Source organism: Seriola aureovittata, chromosome 3, assembly GCF_021018895.1.
Source record: "Seriola aureovittata isolate HTS-2021-v1 ecotype China chromosome 3, ASM2101889v1, whole genome shotgun sequence".
In the NCBI taxonomy this organism is placed as follows: Eukaryota; Metazoa; Chordata; class Actinopteri; order Carangiformes; family Carangidae; genus Seriola; species Seriola aureovittata.
The window spans coordinates 17,098,968-17,119,396 of NC_079366.1; the positions used below are offsets into that span (position 1 = coordinate 17,098,968).

A 20,429-nucleotide genomic window follows, 5' to 3' on the forward strand; every position below is an offset into this window, starting at 1 on the left:
ATGAAAGCAGCAAAAGTAGGTGAATATAAAGACAATGGCAATGACTATGGGAGACACTGCTGCGAGAAAATACTCTGCAAACTCTATTTTTCATATCCATGGTCCAATATACAGATTTGTTCAATTTAAAATGAAGATCCTTTGTATTTCTCTGCTTTTACAAATGTATAAATAAAATTGAAATTTGGCTCTTGAGATCTCCAAACAGGGACTCTAAATCCAAAGCATAGCCATATCATATTGTGCAATTTAGTTTTTCCGTTTCTATTGTATCCGTGCAGCCCGAGTCTGGTTTTATTTATTGAGATATAGACACGAGCGGTTCTTTCCCCACAGAAGTAAATTGCAACCGTCGCCCTTGTCTCTCCGATTTGCAAATTAAATACATAAGCAATTAAAAAATCCAAACACAATCAATCATGTATACAAATTGTTGTTGCTTTAGGGTTGGAAATTTGAAGAAAACTTCCATCAGGGTAGGACGACTTTAATCCGGGGGTCCAAATCCATTACCATATTTCATTACCTCTCCAGTGCTGGAAATGGGAGGATGGGAGGGTGAAAGGGGAGGAGGGAAAGGGTGTGTATACTTTTTAAAACATTAGTAAGAATGTGGTTGAGTCCTGATAATCATTTGGAGGCAAATTGGAGGCAATGTTGTTGTTTAAGTGTTCCATCTTTCCTTCCTTCTCTCCCTTTCCCTTCCCTCCATCCACCATGAAAGCTTCGGCTGTTTTGCTTTTTGCGCCCGAGCCTCGAAACGAAAAAGCAATGAAAAATTAATAGCGCATGTTAACTCCACCAGCTCGTTTATTACACGCCCGCTGACTGTAAACATAATGAGAAAGCTCCCGTATCTCTTCTTAAGTTTTCATTTGCTTATAAAATATAAAAGTCATAACTAATAAATAAAATATATGGACTGGAGAGTGAACCGTCTTGGACTTCCCGAGGTGGAACTCGACTGTGTACCGAGCAGGTAGAAATCACGCTGACTGCTTGTCCCACTCACAGGCCTAATCAAACGCACCTATTTGTAATCATTTGACGCGGTGATAACGCAAGTAAAGACCAGTCTGTCATCTGTCAGACGGGGGTACAAGGCCCTGCTGGCCACAACATCGGCCTGTGTTATGATGGGGCACTTGAGGTCAAAATGAAAGTGGGCTATGCCATGTGAGGTCATCTCTCTCTCCTTTTCTCTCTCCCCTCCCTCCCCTCTTACTCTCCTCCACTCTCTATCTCTCTCACCGCAGCTCTTATTGCTTTCCGTTGTGCACTGACGCAACATCAGAAATCTTGTTTGGCTTGTTCTTTGCACAGATTATCATTTCTGTTTGCTGAGCATTTTGGCAACGACTTTAAAATGGAGAATCAGATATCCTATATGAAAAGATACGTACTGTATGACGCCTAAATGGTGAGTGGGGGTAATACCAGAGTTTCCTATCGTTTCATCATTAAGCTGCAGGGAGGCATACACAGAAAGGGTTGGTTGAGGGTGACAGTGTAAAACTGGAACCTAACCTAATTGTTCAGTTTTTTTTTAATAGAGAAAGGAAAGATGGCACATTCTTGGAACACTTTATTTAAATCATCAGTAAAGGATCTTAGATTTCTAAAGACCAGAACAGAAAGTGACTTTTATCTATTTTTTCTTATTAGTAAAATAATAATCTAACGTCAGCCACCGGCCCTCTCATCGTCAGACAGTGACTGAAATGGCGGCCTTGCTCTTTTGGAAAGAACCGGCTACGCACTTTTACGCACGGCCAACCTACAGGGCGGGATAAGAGAGAGGGGGGTCTCATTAGATCGACATTCATCCTCACAGATTCTCCTTTGTACCCCAAGCACGTATTTTAAAGTGAGAGGAAATGGAGAGGCTGTAGGTATGGGCCCTGGGCCCTGAAGACTTTACACATCAACAGGGGAGGGCCTCCTTTAAACTCTGATTTCCTCTGTGGTTAAAGGGTTATTATCCAATTGCTACAAATCCCATTGCTTTCACCGTTTATCAGAGGGCAAGGCCCACTCCATAAAAGACTGCAAAGAGGGCATTATTTGTCTTACAGACCAGAGCCATTATTAGATGACAAATGTCCATAGAAGGCCGGGCACAAGATAATTTACTTCTATTTTGAGACAACGTGTTGCACTCAGAGCACAATTCCCTGCTACAGCATTGTGAAACTGAATCTGAAGAACACTGACTGCAGTCTGCCCCTCAATAGAAATGCTGTTTCACAATGTTTTAAACATCTGCTGTGCATGTATTACCATATTCTTAGTAACAGGCAATCATTGGGAGCACTAAGGTTGATTTTTGCTTTTCTGAAGAAAAGGCTCTGCACCAGGTCCGATGCCCGTTCAGAGAGGCTGATCACCTGCCCACAGTTTCTTAATGACAAACGACGTTTTATCAATGCAGACGCAGCGGGCAGCAATATGAAATGATGTGATATCCATTGGGTGCCATAACAAAGTCGATGGCCTGATCCACCGCAGTACCAGACCCTGCTGTTTTATGAATAGGCCTATAGGAGATGAACCTGTTGAATAAAGTAATGGAGACACGCGGGGGCAGAGTCAAGCTCAGACTCAAGCTCAGACTCCTTAATTTTGTTGAAGTTATTTGAGGCTGAACCGGTGAGTAAGTTCAACTTCTGGTCCACAAACTTGAAAACAAAAAGTTTCCACCTGCTCATCATCTGACATAAGACGAATTCAACGATGCTGATTTAAGTAAGGGCCTATTGAGTGAACTACTATTTAACAAATATGAGAACGAATTTGTGAGTCTGTGCAGGCCCCCATGCCACACACACACATACACACACACACACACACACAAACACACACACTCCAGAACAATATTGCACAAAACCACTGTGCGTTATGTTATAAGCACCAATCATGGTAGCCCTCTCAGGTGATGGTGCACAGACCAACACGTGGAGATGACCTCACGCACAATGTGGTGCCAACCAAAACCAATAAATTCAGCCACTTTTGCCTCCCCACAATCAAGTGTCAAAAATACAAAAAAGAAAAAAAAGGCTAAACAAAGCCCCTGATTCCATCACAGTCATATTTTTAACTAGCTAGAATATAACTGCCAAACTGCAAAACTCTCCAGCCTCACATCTTTTTCTTTGGCTCTTTAAAATCTAAAATGTCTACAAAGCCAGCAAAAAGTTTCCACCAACAGACTACAAGCTGATCACCCTGACTCCAAAAGTTTCACAAACTTGAGATAAAACATTCTGACTAGTGTATGAGCAACTAGTTGAAAAACAAATGAGTTAAAGTTCGAGCTTTTCGTATGAAATGAAGCAGAACACCATCAGAAAGTTGAAAAAATAGGAATTATTCCCAGTACCCTCCACTTCCATAAATAATTTCCACAACATATGTAAAAGTTTCTCACAAGCAGAACTGTGAACCAACAAACGACAGCTTGTTTAAACGGTAAAAGTGACGGTTAATAAAAGTAAAAATTAAGCTCAAGTGAGCCGGTGCGACCCTACCTGCTCTCCCCAGCCGCAGTGCAGGACTCTTGGGCCCCTGGTCCATGTTACCCCGTTAGAACAGGGGGAGGCGATGGAGGGAGAAAAAAGGAAAAGAACAAAAACTTTTCGCAGTGTCCCCCTCTCCCTCTCTTCCCCTCTCTCTCTCTCTCTCTCTCTCTCTCTCTCTCTCCCTCCCTCCCTCTCTCTCTCTATCTCTCTCTCTCTGTCTCCCTCACTCTCTGGCACTGTTTTCGGCTCTCCCTCTTTTTTTTTTCTTTCGTCCTACAGTACTTTTGGGGCGAGTTGTAGGTTGAAATAATTCGACCCTTCCGCTCCCTATTGCACTCCCTGCAAGTGCTCAGTCAGCTGCAACTAAACGCTTTAGGTGGAAAAAAGGCTTCGGGGGGAAGCGTGAAATGATCACGCCGAGTAAAAGAGCCGCTCTCTCAATGTGCGCTCATGTCCTGTCCTTCTCCTCGCACGAGCTGCACACACAAATGTAACGCGCGTGCACGCTCACTTGCACGTATAAACACGCACGCATACATACAAACCTCCACCTTTTCCTGCAGGGCCGCGCCCCCCTCACTCGCATCTGTTACCAAGTTCCACTTTACTAAACTTTCCCGCCCCCGCACCAGCTTCCCTCTCTGCGTCTCTCTCTCACTCTCCCTCTCTCCCCCTCTTTTATGTTAGATTCATTTCCTCTGGGACACACCCCATAGATAGCTGTGCAGGTTGTTAGGTAACGTTAAATTACGTGTGTAATATCAGCGCAGGTTTTTGTTAGTTTTCATTGGCTTATGAACCAGAGAAAAGTTGGTTCTTCAGTGATTTTATGTTCAGAGTCCTTAAAGCAACTTCCACCAAACACGTTGTGAGAGTTTCTCCAAACTTCTTTCCTCCTCTTCTAGAGCACACCTGACACGCACGGTGGTCTTTTACGCATTACGCACGACCGAGGAGCAGGAGCAGGTGCACACACGCAGGACTACAACTTCAGCTGTACCGCCCCGCAGTTGGAGAGCGCAGTCTTCTCCTGCTGCATGCACTGTGTGCAAAGTGTTTGCTACAAAACGGATAGTTCCGGTCCTCAGCTCTGATTGTTCGCAGACACACACCTGTGAACGCATAGCATTTAATTTAAATATTAATTTGCCAACTGAAAATTTCCACTCACCGCTTTGTTTGGTTCTCACCGAGAACTTTATTCTCTGGCGGAACAATGACATTCAAGATTTCCTGAACATGTGTGTGCTCTCTTTGGCTCTTCCGTTTTACTAAAGCAAACATCAACTGAAGACACGGCTGTACACTCGTTTTAGACCGACTGAGAGGGTTTTACTCCCTTTGGTATGGAGTTACAGCCAACCTGCGCTGTGTAAGCCCGGGGCCTCTTTTGTCTTACCATAAATAAAGACAGGTAAAGCCCTTTAAAATAAAAATAATAATAAACTTATTCTCCAAGTGAGTCATGACCTGAGTTCGTATTGAATACGTGGAAAGATTTGGAAATTTCCTCTGAATCGTCCCACACTTTCATTTACCAAATGATCTTTCTTCATCAGCACTGGTGTCACACGCCCACAAACAAACACACTGTAAAATACGTTTTAAAAATCACTTTTCTCCCTTGACTTAAATGTGCATATTTGCATATTTTAAGACAAAAGCTGGAAGTACATGAACTGCAGAAGTCTCTCTCTAGGGGAGAAATTATAATAGTTAGGCATGAGTGCGTTCAGCTAGACTTCAACTAACAGGCTAGAGTTTGAGCCCGAAGTCAGGGGTCTCTGCGAGATAGGCTAACACACCGATTCGGAGTCACAGAATGTTAACGCACCAGGTGAACATTTGTGGGAAGGACAAGGCAAATGAAGTGTAAATTATTGCGGAGGCAAAACGCAGAGAATGGATGTTGAGATAAAGGCCACTTTCAGGAACAAAAATGAGAGATTTCAGCACAAATTCCAACAGCACCTGACCAACAACTGTGACAGAAGCAAATTCAGATTTTAAAGACTAATTTTTTTATAGTGGCTGTGTCTCTTTCCTCGGTGTCTAACTTCTGCTTCCTTCCCTCTGTTTCTCTCCTCCAGACAGCTGCAGGTCTCAGGGTTCACGCGCAGCCCCGAGACAATTGAGTGCGGAACAAAGCGCGAGACAGCGATCCATTTTGCTCTGCTTGTCGCCTCGCGCTGCAACACTACGACCCTGACCTTCGGCTCGCGCCCACAACATCAGAACATAAATAGCCTACTAATGTTTTCTATGTGATAGCGGGGAACAAAAAGGCAGGTAGAGCTCTGACCTTCAAGCGGAGAACCAGCCGCAGTTAAATCAATTGTGGACTGTTACCAGGAAAATATTAATCTATGCTTGAACTTCCAGCAGATGTCACAGGAGGGAATTCAAGTTAAACTGATTTTTATGTCAGCATGAGTGTGGTCAAAATGTTCATTATGTCCACTATTAGAAACGTTTTTAAAGTGAGTTGTTTAAAATCTACTTCCTACAAAAGACAAAGTCATGTTTATTATTCATTGCCTCCTGCTGTCACTTATTAATTTGCTGTAGATTACATACACTAATGATAAAGGCCTACTGTTTTCAGAGTTGCAGCTTCGTGCAGCCTAAAGCACGGAGTTATAGTCTAACTCTCTCTGGAAGTCACAAGATCTTGAATCCTCTGCAGACTTGCCTCATCCTTATCTTTTTTCATAGGCCTCCAAAAGTTGAATCTGTATGCATGGCCATGGCTGCGGATTATTCAGTGCACTTCCTAAACGTGTGAGCTCGCAGGAAAGACTGTACAATTATCTGCTACTGAGCGGTTTGAAGAAACCGTTATTATCTTCTGCATAAGTTTTAATTTGGCTTATTTTGCCAAGTTTACAGTGAAGTACAGGAAGATTAAATAGATTTGTTACAATTAAAATTTTAATTTCCAATTCATGAAATGGACACAGCTTGGGGGAAATTAGATTAATAGCTTATGGCTTTTAATTTTTTTTACTTGGTTATTAATTGCCACTGGTGTAAACGTGAATATCAGACATTTCTTTTACATAAACATCACACAATTTAGAAATACAACAGAGTTTTAATGATTTTATGAAAAATCTTATATATTATTAATAGTATTATTATTATTGTTATTGTTATTATTTTTTAAATTATTATCAATATCATCTAAAAAATAAAAAGTGACATGTCTCACATATTTTAGAAATATATGCAGCCATTTATTGACATTATATTTTATACATTAGCTGCCTGTTTGAAGAGCTAAAAAGGCCAAATTATATATCAAGTACTTAACCTATAGCAATGTCTTTAACATTATTCTGAAGAGTAATTACATGTGTTTTTACTATGTTTGGGGAAGTAACAGTGTTTTATAATAAAATGTATTAATATCCTTCCCTCATATTTTTCTCCTGCAGCTTCAGTCAGAGTGAGAGGTCGCTCCACATTTGGCTTGCCTACAGGATCTCTTCAAAGAATTCGCCATAGTTTAGATATTAATCATCACTTGTTTGTTTTTCAGCCGCGTGCTAATTAATGTAGGCCTAATTAATATGAAGGGGAGTAGTTGGATCGGTGACCCGAGCTCTGACCGAGCGGAACCGGAAAGAATCGCATTAAAGCGCGAGACAGAAGAACTAAAGGGACGATTAGAACAATGAGTAAACACGTAAACACAGGAGGAGATGCTCTCTGTCTCTCTGGGACTTTTGGCTTTCACCAGACCGTTTAAATTTAGTGTAAACTACAGGGAAAGACAAAGGTTGAAAGCCCCGCAGTTCTAAGGTTGTTTTTTTTTTTAGATTAATGCATGTGTGAAGAAGAGTGCAGAAAATATGTTGACTTCAAAGAATTACATTTGCATGACCAGTCTGCCTGTTCTTTGTAGCTCATAAACAGTCGTGGGAAAAGTGCGCAGAGCATATATTCAAATAAAAGTTGTAACCCTACAGTATGTAAAAATATTTCTTTATTCAAGTCTTTCCCTGTGATTTTTACTTTTACTAAGATTGCATAAGTATGAGCACAATGTACTTAAATGATTACAAATAAAGGTACTCATTATGCAGAGTGGCCCCTTTTATTATGTTGTTATTATGTCATATTATAGACGTTATAATATTGGATCACTACTGATTAACGTGTAATGTTGTGGACCTCACTTTAACCCCCTGTTTTGTAGGCTATGTGAGGCCACAGCTGTTAGACAAATGTAGAAGAGTAAAAAGTAGTAGACTATTTCCCTCTGAATTGTAGTGGATTACAAAGTTGCAGAAAATGGAAAGTACGGTAAAAGTATCTCAAAATTCATATTTAAAGGCGCAGTGCTTGGGTAAATGTGCTCAGTTACTTTGTGTAATTTTTTCCATAATCAAATTATTCCGTTATGTGTATAATTTACAGTGATCCTCACTGACAGTCTCCCAGAGTTCACCATTCACAGATCAGTCATTCCAATTTACAAAGTTTCTCATCACTCACTTATACTTTGTTAATCTTATTTTCTTGCTCGTGTGTTTGCTGCTATCCTGTCCGCTTCATTTTCTGTATTATAAATACTTTTATTGTGGAGCGCTGTAACTTTTGTTGAGGTTTCTAACTCATATACTCAAAGTGTATCACGGGATGGTTTTCAGAATACTCTTTAGTGTGTGAGGTGACAATACTTTTGAAGCAACTTTATCTCACATTGCTGTGCACTAAGACGGAGAAACCTATACTAACACTTGGGCTAGATCAAAAAAGTTGCCTCTGGTGCTGATGTGTTTGTCTTTGCTTTCCTCGAAACACTCAGAGCTGCAGTGCTGACTGAGCTCACCTCTGTATCCCTGGGATTTAATTCAGGGTGGCGACACAAGGTTTCTTTTTTTTTGCAGCCGTGGTGCCTGGGTGTTGCTGTGACTATAGAGGCTAGAAGGGGGCTTAAGGGCTGCAAGGCGGATTGAGAAATGGGACACATTATTTGTCCATGAAACATTATGTGACACAACATGACACCAGGCCATTTGTATGTAAAGGTAAACATTTCAGCGTGACGATTCAACAAGAGCGGACAAGGCTCCTGTCAATGTGGTTTTATACTCGCAGCTGAGAAAGAGGTGTCGTGGCATCGTGTGGTGACGGAGTGTGTGTGTGTGTGTGTGTGTGTGTGTGTGTGTGTGTGTGTGTGTGTGTGTGTGTGTGTGTGTGTGTGTGTGTGTGTGTGTGTGTGTGTTTGTGTGTGTGCGTGCGTGTGTGTGAGCGCATAGAGCTTCTGTTCACAAATTTAATCCCCAAAGACACAAGTCACTCGGTCCGGTTTGAAAAGGTGTTGTCAGGCTTGTTCTCTTGTTCTAGTCTTTTCCTGTTGAAAGCACTGACAGACTGTTGATCACAGAGCTTCACAAAAAGTGTTTCTTCTGGAGTGTGTGTTGGGGGGGGGGGGGGGGGGGGGGTGTCACCTGTACTGGCAATTCATCTAATTGGAAGAGGTGTGACTGTTATGGTCTAAAATCTAATGAACACACACACAAAAATGGACCTCAAAGTATATCAACACCAACACCAGGGCTTCCACTTCCAGATGGCCCAGGGGTTTAGGAAATTGTCTCCAACTGTTTTTGGTTTGTGTCATGTCTTCTTGTGGCCTCTTATCACAGGCGGACATGGCCTGAATGTAAAGCCCTCAGCTCATGTTCACAAGAGTGACACAATAAACCAACATTTTTTAACATGGTATCACTTTAATATCTGTGGGTGTGTCAAAGCATTGAGGGCAGTGTTGCAAATCAATGAGCAGCACTGTTGAATGGAAATACTGGAATTTTATATGATCTTGTTACATCAATGTGATGCTGTGGTTTGATTTGTCAGGCAAATGGATCGTTATATATGTATCAATATTGCAATATGAGGTTTATATATAGCATGATTTAAAATTTCATCCAAATATTTTTAGGGGCCTAAACTTTACAAGAAAAAAAAAGCAATAGGATTTAACAGGAGAGATTGTTGTTCTTTCTTATCCCTTTGTTAAATAGTGAACCCTCAGATTTGTCTTGGCATCTTTATGGGCTCTGGACCCTCAGGTTGGGGACCACTCATTTAATTGCATCATCTCCTTTGCTCTTCCATCATAGCATGATAAGTTAGATCAAAGCCAGTGGTGTAAATAGGTGTTGTTGGTTCTAAGGGCCCATTAATGTTCCATGCCTCATGTCTGGAAAATGTTCTATGGAGAGAGTGAATAAAATTTCACTAGGAACCATAAGAAATGTTCTTTTCCATGCCGGAGAATTTCAAGCCCATGTGACAACTCATCATTCCCCTCCGGCTGTGTTTTATCATTTGTTTCCTTCTGCATGTGAGCTTTGCCACTGATTAGTATATGCTCTACTTGGCATATTAACTCCAGAATCTACTGAACCTCTCTAATAGACCACCAGTGTCTTATGCTGCAAAGCTATTTGATGCTGTGATATCCACTAGAATGAATGAAAATATAACGCCCATGTTGATATGACTGCAAGGACTAAACTCTCACTGAAGAGATACGACAGGGTCGAAAAAAAAAAATTCTGGAGATGGGACTTGAGGCTCACAAATGTTGTACATCCGGTATATGTGAATGACTCCAGCACAGAGAGCCCCATATGGGTGATGCATGGGAGCCATTTTTGTTCAGAAGCGCTGATCCAGGGCGAGTCTTTTTAGCAGAGGGAATTCCTCCTGCCTGGCTGCTTTGATACAGAGTCCCTGGTTGTATTTACATACATACAGTATCAAGGAAGCCTGCACCAACAACAGAAAGGGAAGCAGACCTCCTGTTACAGAACTGAAACAAGCTGATGCTACGACGGTCGGACATGTTTTTCAGAAACCTAACAATCATTTTGAAGGCTGCGACTGACTGTTATTTTCAAATTTGATCATCTATTTTCGCAATTAATCAATTATTTGGTCCACAGAGTGTCAGCAAATGTTCCCAGAGCCCATGGTGAAAATTTAAAATGTCTTGTAATGTTTGACCAATAGTCCAAAATATATAGTTTACTATCATGGAAGAAAAGCAAAAAATATTCACATTTGAGACGTGAAACCTGCAAATTTAGTCATTTCAGTTATGACAAAATGACATAACTAATCAATAATCAAAATAGTCACTGTTTAATTATCTGTGGCTCAATGAACAAATTCATTGATGAATTGTTTCAGCTGTACTCAGGAAAACGTGTTTCATCATTTTCCTGAAGATGCACCACAGGCCCAAAATGATCAAGGAAATCTTTGTACAGTTTCTGTGAAATAGTGACATCAGTGTTTCATCACTCCGGCTGGATCTAAGCAATAGTGGTGTCAAGGACACTCTTAGCTTGTTTTAGTCTTTAGACCAGGGCTTCTGTACACAAATGGCCATCAGTTGGAGAATATTGCCAATACAACAGAGCAGCTGACAAAAATCCTGTTTTGATAAAACACTCCAGCGCAAGTGTTGGCTGCAGCATCTGCTGTCAAATGAAAGTGGGAGCTACCATGGCACATACAAACACCATCAAATGAGAGCAATGACATGCTTCTTTTAACTCCTTCTCTTCAATAAAGATCATTCATCAGGCAGAACCATCCCTCTGGAATGTGTGATTGGAAATCAGGGGACTTTAAATCCCTGTCCAGGACACTCCATCCATCTTCAACACGCCACTGGTCTGGACGCTCAGAGATGAACTGCTGAACCAGATGCCTCCATTCAGCCAGTCTCCTCCACCTCTTTTTAAAAAAAATAATAATAGTAAATACCGGCAAATGCATGGAACCCAAAAATCAGGCAGCCACATCACAATTTCACTGAGGCAGTGAGGCATCCCAAACCTGCATCCAATTTAGAGAGATATGGGGAGCAGGGGAGGCAGAGAGCCCCCATATGCACTCCCCAAAAACAAAACAAATGCAGGATATTACGTGTGTGCATGTGTGTCAGATGTATACATGGGCTAAAAGGGGTGATAGTGTTGAGACATGAGGTGCGGCCTAACCTTTGGAAGGAAACAATCCAACGCTGTGATGGCCTTTTCCTGTGTTGACACGCTTGGAGAAACCTCTGGAATCAGATGGCATTCACCCTCTGATTCCCTATCAAAACGCTATTCGCTCACCATTATTACAACGGCGACGCCTATAGTTGGATATACAGAGTTCACAATTATTCTCATGAAATGAAGGGGAGGAAAAGATGGATGTTAATGTTACACAGTCTGAGAGCCAGGATGGCATAATTTTGCTGTATTCTATGTGTAATAAATATGACTGATGGCGATAGCTAGTCTGTTGAATTACATTTACATATAGATTTACATTCCCATCAACATGTAATAATAGCACAGGCCTGAAGGTCCATACTAGTCACTCAGACATGCATGCACACACCCAATGTGACCACAGACATATTCTGACATTTCATAACTAATATTTGTGCCTTTATTGAGGAAGGTGAAAAAGCCTAGCATCCATCTGACTGACAATAGTCCATGTGGTGAGAAACAGTATTAGACCCTGCTGGATCTTTTGTCGGCAGAAAGATATGATGACTCAGAAGTAAAGCAGCCCAGTTTACAATACTACATTAACTTTAATAATGACATTTTATTATCAGAGTACACATTTCACAATAATGTAATCTCTGGGTATTCTCAGAGCACATGAACTGTGTGCAATAAGTTTATAATATTTAGGAGAGGGAGCGAGAGGTGGAGGTTGACAGGCATCATGGTGGGAAATTTCTTTTGCAATGAAACTGCTTGGTAATCCAACCAGTCCGAGAGGCACTCCAGATCACAGCTAAACAAAAGGCTATTTTTAGGCAATCGGGTGAATATTATGGGATCATACTGTTGGAAGGGGATGAAACCAGAACTAGATGTACGAGCAGGTATTCAGGTCATTATACTTATTTAAGGCCCAGAGCTCCTGTAACCCACCTCTGAGGATACCCCCTACCCACCCATCACCAGCCATGTGTCATTGCCGCTTCAAACACTAAATCCTAATAGTCACAGACAGATATTACTTTTAAAGCCAAGACAAATTAATGTGAGTAGGCTGTATGTTTTATGTGTATATGCTGTGTGTTTGAGTTAGGTAAAGGAACTTTTACAGCTATTGGCTCATGGTGCTACCTTTTCCTCATGATTTCCTGTGATCATCATTCACCAGCAGATATTTCAAAACACTCGATGATGAGTCGTTTCCAATCAGTCAATCAACGTAGCTACTGATGCTGTTGGCTGTTTCTGAGAACGTTTGAAGGACTTTTGTGAACAAACCAGATTCCAAAACAAAAAATCGAATCACAAGAGGAAGCCAGGAAGTGGACCTTGAGTTGGGATTGTTTTGTCAAACTATTATGTCAAAGTTCAAGAATAATCTTTCAACCATTCCACTTTATAACTTAAACTTAAACTAAGTGGGAGAAGGAAGTAAATATCTAACAGAGGAAGTGTGGTTCAACATATGTTAAAAACTGGCCACCATATACTTCTGGTCATTGGAGGGAATATTATGAGGTTTTATACAGTGGCAGACCAGAATCAGGGCTCTCTTGGAGACAATGCAGCAATTGTTGTTAGACCATTGAACCTTATTGACTCAAGACAATCACAGAAATAAGTCAATACTTGGGTTTAGAGATTTAGACATCTTCTCAAAATATCACTTGTAGCAAAAAAAAAAAAAAAACAACTGAGGAAGAAGTAACCACCAACAAAAGTAGACTAGATAGTAAAAGCAATGTTTAATTTAGAATGATTTACTTTTACAGGTCAGGTTTCAGTTGATGGTTCACATCAAACATCAAAATGGGGAAAAATGTTATCTCAGTGACTTTTACATGACATGATTGTTGGTGCCAGATGGGCTGATTTGAGTATTTCTCAAACTGTTGATCTCCTGGGATTTTCACACATAACAATCTCTAGAGTTTTTACTCAGAATGGCGTGAAAATCAGGAAACATTCAGTGAGCAGCAGTTCTGTGAAACGCCTTGTTGATGAGAGAAGTCAGAGGCCAGACTGGTTGAAGCTGATAGAATGGCTATGGTAACTCAGATAACCACTATTCACAACTGTGGTGAGCAGGAAAGCATCAGAATGAACATGTCAAACCTTGAGGCAGACGGGTTACAACAGCAGAAGAACTCCTGTCAGCCAAGAACAGAAATCTGAAGCTGAATCTGAAGCTGAAATCTGAAGCTGCTGAAGGGCACCTGCTCACCAAAACTGGAAAAATGTAGCCTGCTCTGATGAATCTGGATTTCTGCTGAGGTGCACAGATGATAGGGTCCCAATTTCACATCATCAGCATGAATCCATGGACCTTACCTGCCTTGTGTCAACGGACCAGGGCTGGTGGTGGTGTAATGATGAGGGGAATGTTTTCTTGGAAACTTAAGGCCCATTAATACCAATCATATCATTGCTAACCATGTGCATTATGGCCACAATTTACCATTTTGTAATGGCTATTTCTCAGACTACTTTCATGGACATGGCAATGCCCCACCACCCCCTACCCGTCTTCTGAATATTGTTTTGAAATGATGTTTTAAAAAATAATGTATTTTCATGTTTCAACTGATTTGGTTTATATTGGGGTTGTACGGTGGGTATACTTAAATTAATTAGGTTATTATAGTATTTCTGAAGTCCTAAAAAAAAAAAAGAAGCCAGACACAAGCTGGACACAACGCTAATCTAACAACATCCAGTCTTTCATGATAGCCTCACAAATATCACTAAAATAAACGACGAAGGGAAACCTTACGGTCGACCAACCTATTTCCCCTCGCACAAACCCGGAAATAGTCTGCCTGTCTGCCTCTGGCTGGTAGCAAGAGAGCAGCTACGACACCTGTAACCTCTGCTGTTTGTTGGATAAAGGTGAGCTCCTGCTTGCTGTCATTTTATGTGAAACATGTACAATGGTGGCTTCGAGTCGAGCCACTTTAGCTCCGTGTGTTTGTTTCTTTTCATGAGTGTTTGAGACTGTGGTGCTTCATTGTTTACATCCGACCGGCTGCTCATAAACACGTGGACAGACAGGAGGGACACATGCTAACCAGGGGCTTTCGACATGTGGAAATAACCTGAAATAACCACAGTTTAGCGACCGTTTTTCAATTCCCGTGTGTTTTGCGGCTAAGGAAGTTTCAGTCAGTTAACGCTAGCTTCTTATGGAGCTAACTAGTGCCCCAGTCGATCTGCTAGCTCGTTAGCATCCAGCACTTAGCCACAGCTACCACCATGCTAACTACAGTCAGAGTGAATAATCACTTTAAATAACAGGGGTTTCTGTTGTTTTGCTTGTCGTTGTTGTGAAATAGTGGGCTGTGCGCTCAGGACCCCAGTCTGTCACTCTACTGTGTGTTTTCCTGAACTACCAAACAACATAACAACACAGCATCTTCAAATCACTGAACTTATTACTTTATTAATCCCAAAGGGACATTGTGGCATTGCAGCCGCCACGTCACATAAATCACAAAAACAATGACCTGGGTAAAACAACATACAATCAAAAGTTTAATTGTACACAGCAACTAAATAGACTAAATAAAATAAAACAGACTATAGACTCAAGCTATACTTATACTATGAGCTGAATATACACGGTACAATTATAGTAATAAAGTATAATACATTGTATATTAATGTAAGTCAGGTGGATATTCTAAAAAAAGTACACTATAAAGTACACACTGTCAACAGAAGAATCTGACTATAACAGATGTGATGGATAATGTAAATTACAGTCCAGGTGAACAGTCTGTCTTGTTATGAGGAGAAAATGAGGCTTCACTGTCAGAGGAGTCCCCTCTCTCGACACAGGAGAATCATTGTACAGAGTTATGGCAGCTGACTGGCTCTGATGCTGCTGCCCTGATAGATAGCAGTGAAGACTAGTGCACTGGCCACAACAGATTGGTTAAAGATCTGTATCCTCTTGCTGTGCAAATAAAGGACCATGGACTAGAGTCTGCTCTGTCCCTTCCTGTAGACAGTCTCTGTATTGCGTTTCCAAACCAGTCTGTTGTTGAGGTGGACTTGACTTCTGTGTATCCTTCCACCACTTGTACTTCCTCTGTAGAAATGGAAATCTTCTGAAGGGATGACATTAATGCATTAACTAAAAACCAGTAATGATCTGATTTGATTTGACTCTGTCATAAACAACATACTGTACACACAACACACTTGTCCAAATGTTCAAACAGTTATTGAAGAAGTAGTCAGGTCCTAACTCAAGCAAGAGTAGAAATACTACAATATAACAAGAGGCACTTGGATTGCCTTGTGTCCCACCATGAGCTCCATGACAGATCCTAATAAGAATGCTAACAGAAGTTATATTAAAAAAATCAGTTTTACCTGTTTTAATATGCATATTATGGCAGAGACACACAAAAATCTAATCAGGTCACCTGCTCCATACGGAATACCTGTCGTGCAGGTATGAAGTTTCTGCTATGTATTTTTATTGACTTATTGCAATCACAAAAAATTAGACCAATTAACTGATCTAATTACCAAAAAATTTAAATCAACATGATTGCCTTTCCATACTACACACCCTGTATTGATATGAACTGGTTAGTTTAAAGTGTTTAGGAGTTACTGCAATTTCTAGGAATCCAGCGCTACCTCACTAACAATTTATGCCACATGGTTCTAGAAAATCTGAGTTTCCACTATGTTTGTGTGTCTTGATTTATTGTCGTCAGAAGAATGTGTCTACAGAGTCACAGATGCCAGCAAGACAAAATAATTACCTGCATACCACGTATCCCATGGTGGCGGGAGATAAAAATATACACAATATAAAAGATATATAGTATATTAAAGTAGTAAAAATCCTGCATATAAAATTAAAAGTACAGAAGTTTTGGACACAAAATGTACTTAAATTATATAAAGTAAAAATATTCATTATGTAGAATGGCCTCTGTCAGTATTTGGTATTATTGGATTATTATTGACTTCTTTATTACGCCTTTGGGTGGTTTAATCAATAACATGGCACCATATTTTATAGGATGATCACTGTTTTCTATGTAAAACCTCAATCTGCAAAGGAACTTGTTTGTATAGTGGAGTTAAAAACTACAAGTTTTCCCTGAAATGTGGAGGAGTCTAAATACAAAGGATGGGCTAATCAATACTGGATGTTCTAGGCCGATACTGATATCAATATTCGGAAGGTACTTTAGGTCATTTACACCTGTGCTTTTTCTAGTGGAACATGTCAGATTGTCTTACGTGGAAAAGCCCTTTTGAGATGCGAGTTATCCCACCTTTACAGATGCAACACAGCTAACAGGAGAGATATCAAGATGTCAAGTACAGTCTGTACACACCCTCACACTCCTGAGCACGGCTTTAATTAGGTAGATTAAGTGAAAACACATGTGTTGGTAAATCATGACTGTACAATACTTTACATTCCACCACTGTAAGACACAGTCACTCATTTGTCAGGTCCAGGTCCGTGTGCACTACTAAACTTCAGAACTGTCGCTCTCCCTCACCCCCTCACCTCAGACTCTTCTTTCTGTCCCTTTAATCCCTGGCGGGCAGCTTGTGGCTGTCTAGCGTGGCGTTTCTGCAGTGTGTGCGGTCTGAGAGCCAATCATCTCCAGCCATCATGGCACAGACACGCAGGACTGGACAGAGCAATGGGCCGATGCCCCCTCTCTGTCCAGTGTGTGTGTGTGTGTGTGTGTGTGTGTGTGTGTGTGTGTGTGTGTGTGTGTGTGTGTGTGTGTGTGTGTGTGTGTGTGTGTGTGTGTCTGTGTCTGTGCGTGTGCGTGTGCGTGTGTGTGTGTGTTAGAGAGACAGAAACTGGGAAATTAGCAACACTGTGTTTTACAACGAGTAGTGATAATTCAGTGTTTCTAACATAATCAGTCAAAGTGGGCCTGATTTCAACAAACACTTAACATAATCTGTTATGTTAAGTGTTTGCTGAAAGCAGCACTGGACAGATGATAAACCTGGATCCAAGCTGTGTCTTAGCACCAAACCTCTGATGAAATGGTTTACAGATAAAAAAAATAAAAAAAATGAGCGCAGCTGAACCGTGCTCTCTTTCAGCTTTGTTAACAAGCCCTTATGGATTTCAGAACAAGACTGAAATCTGTGCCGTTCCTGTAATTGATGCTGGCCTGTGTCCACTTATTCTTCAGTGCTGTAGATTATAGTTTAAGTAACTGTATCTTGGGGCAGCAATTAACGATTATTTTCATTATTGATTAATCGATGAATTGTTTGTCTACAAAATGTCTGAAAATAATGATTATTAATGCTCATCGCAGTTTGAGGTTACATCTTTAAATATCTGGTTTTGTCTGACCAGCAGTTATTAGTAAACCTTTAGTCAACCTAAAGATATTCAGTTTTCTATCATGAAGTCCACACATTTGTGAAGCTGGAACAAACAAATGTTTGGCATTTTTACTTGAAAAATTATTGAAATTATTAATTGATCATCAAAATGGATGCCAATTAATTTTCTAGCAATCAATTCATTGACAAATACTTTCAGCTACACTGTATTTGCATCAATCCAATTCATTGGATTGAAACTTATTACGGAGAGAAATCCAAAAATTCACATCTGTTTCAAGACATCTGTGTTTACTTATCTTTGTGTTCTGGTTCTGATTTTACTGCAAACGTTTATCAATATGATACTGTCTAGCATCTGCTAACTATAGGATTATTGAGCTTCCCACCAGACGCTTGAATCACCTGGCAGTGTTTTCAACTGTATTAATATTTGTATATATGTATTGGTAATCTGGTAACTTGCTTCCTAGAAAGCTGACAGCAATAATGTAAATGTATAAAATCTTGAAATGATTTGGCGACTCATTGATGAATCGATATGTTGTAAACTAATCAACAACTATTTTGCTGGAGAGGATGAAACAAGCAATTTGAATATGTTACTTTGGGTTTTAGAAACTTGTGATTGGAGTAGGCCAAACTAGAATGAAAGGGATTAGCAACAATATTAAGTATGCATTGTTAATCATAAATCGGCTAAACATGCAAAAGAGTTGTTTTTTAGGTGTAATAATAATATATTATTTTGTGCATTAAACAATTATTAATTGTGATCAGTTGATTACTCTAACCCACATTTGTTTTTATGTCTGTGCTTTTATCCTTGCAGCCGGCTTCAGCCACTGAGGTCATTGTCACCCCAGCTGTGTGTGTATGTGGGTGTGTGTGTGGGAGCTGGTGAGGTGTGCGAATGTGTGTGTTGAGGGTGTTTTACAGTGATGTACTGTACCTATCAAGACCGTGAGGAGTTGGAGGATGATCTCTACCATGAGGATGACAGAGACTCTGAGGGGTCAGAGGCCAACAGCGAGCTGGAGTTCCGCCTCTATAGCCAGCTCCACTACTCCTCTAATGCTGGGGAGATGGAGGAGCAGGAGGGCACAGGTGAGAAGGCGGAGGGCCAGGACAGCCGGCAGCCAGAAGTGACTGAGGAGACTGCAGACGCCAACGGAGAGCTGGAGCACACTGGAGAAAGTGGGCCACCGTCACCTAATATAAGCAAGCTACTACAACACCTGAAGAAGAAGAAGAAGAAGAAGGAAGGAGAGAAAAGTGATAACCAGAAGAAGGGGAAACGTGATCCTAAAGGTCAGAGGTCGTCATCACTTTTTGAGGAGGTCATCGTGATTGACTCCGGCCCTGATGTCATCTCCATCTCTGACGATGACACTGCCGATGATGAAGGGGTCTGTGCCTTAAAGGGTCAAGGCTCACACCGGCTGCTGACTTCCACCCCAGCACATCAGGTAGAGGACAGAGAGAGACGCTACTGTGTGATTGCTCTGATGTAGTTGTCCACAGTATCGTTCATATAGTTCATTTGGGTCTCTGCCTGAGGTAACTGCTGAACTACATTCGACACAGACTTTACTGTACAGATCTTTTTATAAAGTACTAAGCAGAGAAGCCAAGGAAGAGAAAATGACTGTGTTAAAATGAGCTAAATTACATTTTTAATTGAATTGACAACTATGCTCATTAGAGGTGCAATAGAGGTCTTGCAAGTAAAAAGCTAATTAGAGTAATTTATTAAAACATATTTTGCATACATTTTCAGAAAAGCAATAGTTTCAACTGCTTTGTGCGCCCTCTCCCATCCAATGTTTAAGTCATGATGTGCTCATTGGGTTAATAGCAACTTGTTATGAACAAGCTAAAACTAAAGCTGGCTGTTTGTAGCTAACTGTTTAGCCTAATTGTTCACGTATCTTAAAGTCTGAAAAAGTCTGACAGACTTTCTGGGTGAGACAACAGCCCCCAGTCCCAAACCAGCCCATCTTCCCTCAACCAGTGGTACCTGTACTTTTGTGTGATTAAGATTCAGGATTGGGGATCATTAACTCCTTGTAATTACCAGAATACATAGAAAATGTTCCTCTTGTGTCATTTTGGTGAAGACAAACATTGTAGCAGCACAAACAGCAGATAGATGGTGTACTTTAGATCACACCATTATATAAACTACACAGTGTAACTGTTAGAGCTGATGCTTCATTCTGATTTATTCTTGCCCGCTTATACCAATTTCACATAATATGGAATGTATTGGAGGGATGGGGAGTGTGTAGTATGTGTAGTATGATTGTAGAGTTGGTTGTTTGAGGGTTTAGAAGTGCTGTGAATTTACACTAGAACACTTCAGTTAGCTTTATAGATGGACTTTGACTGGCTCTGACTTGAGCCATCTAAATTTGATGTCCTTTTCTTGCACATCTGTATTGTAAAACACTAAGTCAGGTATATCTGAAATAAGAAAGAAAAGTTTCCCAGTAGAAATTATGTAATTTTGTTATTG

General features: G+C 40.7%; 2 protein-coding genes across 3 annotated transcripts in view; one reads left to right on the forward strand and one right to left on the reverse strand.

Annotated features, from left to right (window-relative positions):
• pax5 (paired box 5) overlaps positions 1 to 4,040 on the reverse strand; it is a 53,165-nt gene extending 49,125 nt beyond the window's left edge. For both annotated transcript variants that reach the window (XM_056372453.1, XM_056372452.1), the window contains exon 1: positions 3,531 to 4,040. In XM_056372453.1, the coding sequence (XP_056228428.1) occupies positions 3,531 to 3,576 (46 nt within the window). In that variant the 5' untranslated portion in view covers positions 3,577 to 4,040. The remainder of the gene's footprint in view (positions 1 to 3,530) is intronic.
• A 10,334-nt stretch (positions 4,041 to 14,374) lies between these two features.
• zcchc7 (zinc finger, CCHC domain containing 7) overlaps positions 14,375 to 20,429 on the forward strand; it is a 51,390-nt gene continuing 45,335 nt past the window's right edge. Inside the window, exons 1-2 of the mRNA XM_056372640.1 lie at positions 14,375 to 14,449; positions 18,744 to 19,380. Of these exons, the coding sequence (XP_056228615.1) occupies positions 18,853 to 19,380 (528 nt within the window). The 5' untranslated portion in view covers positions 14,375 to 14,449; positions 18,744 to 18,852. The remainder of the gene's footprint in view (positions 14,450 to 18,743; positions 19,381 to 20,429) is intronic.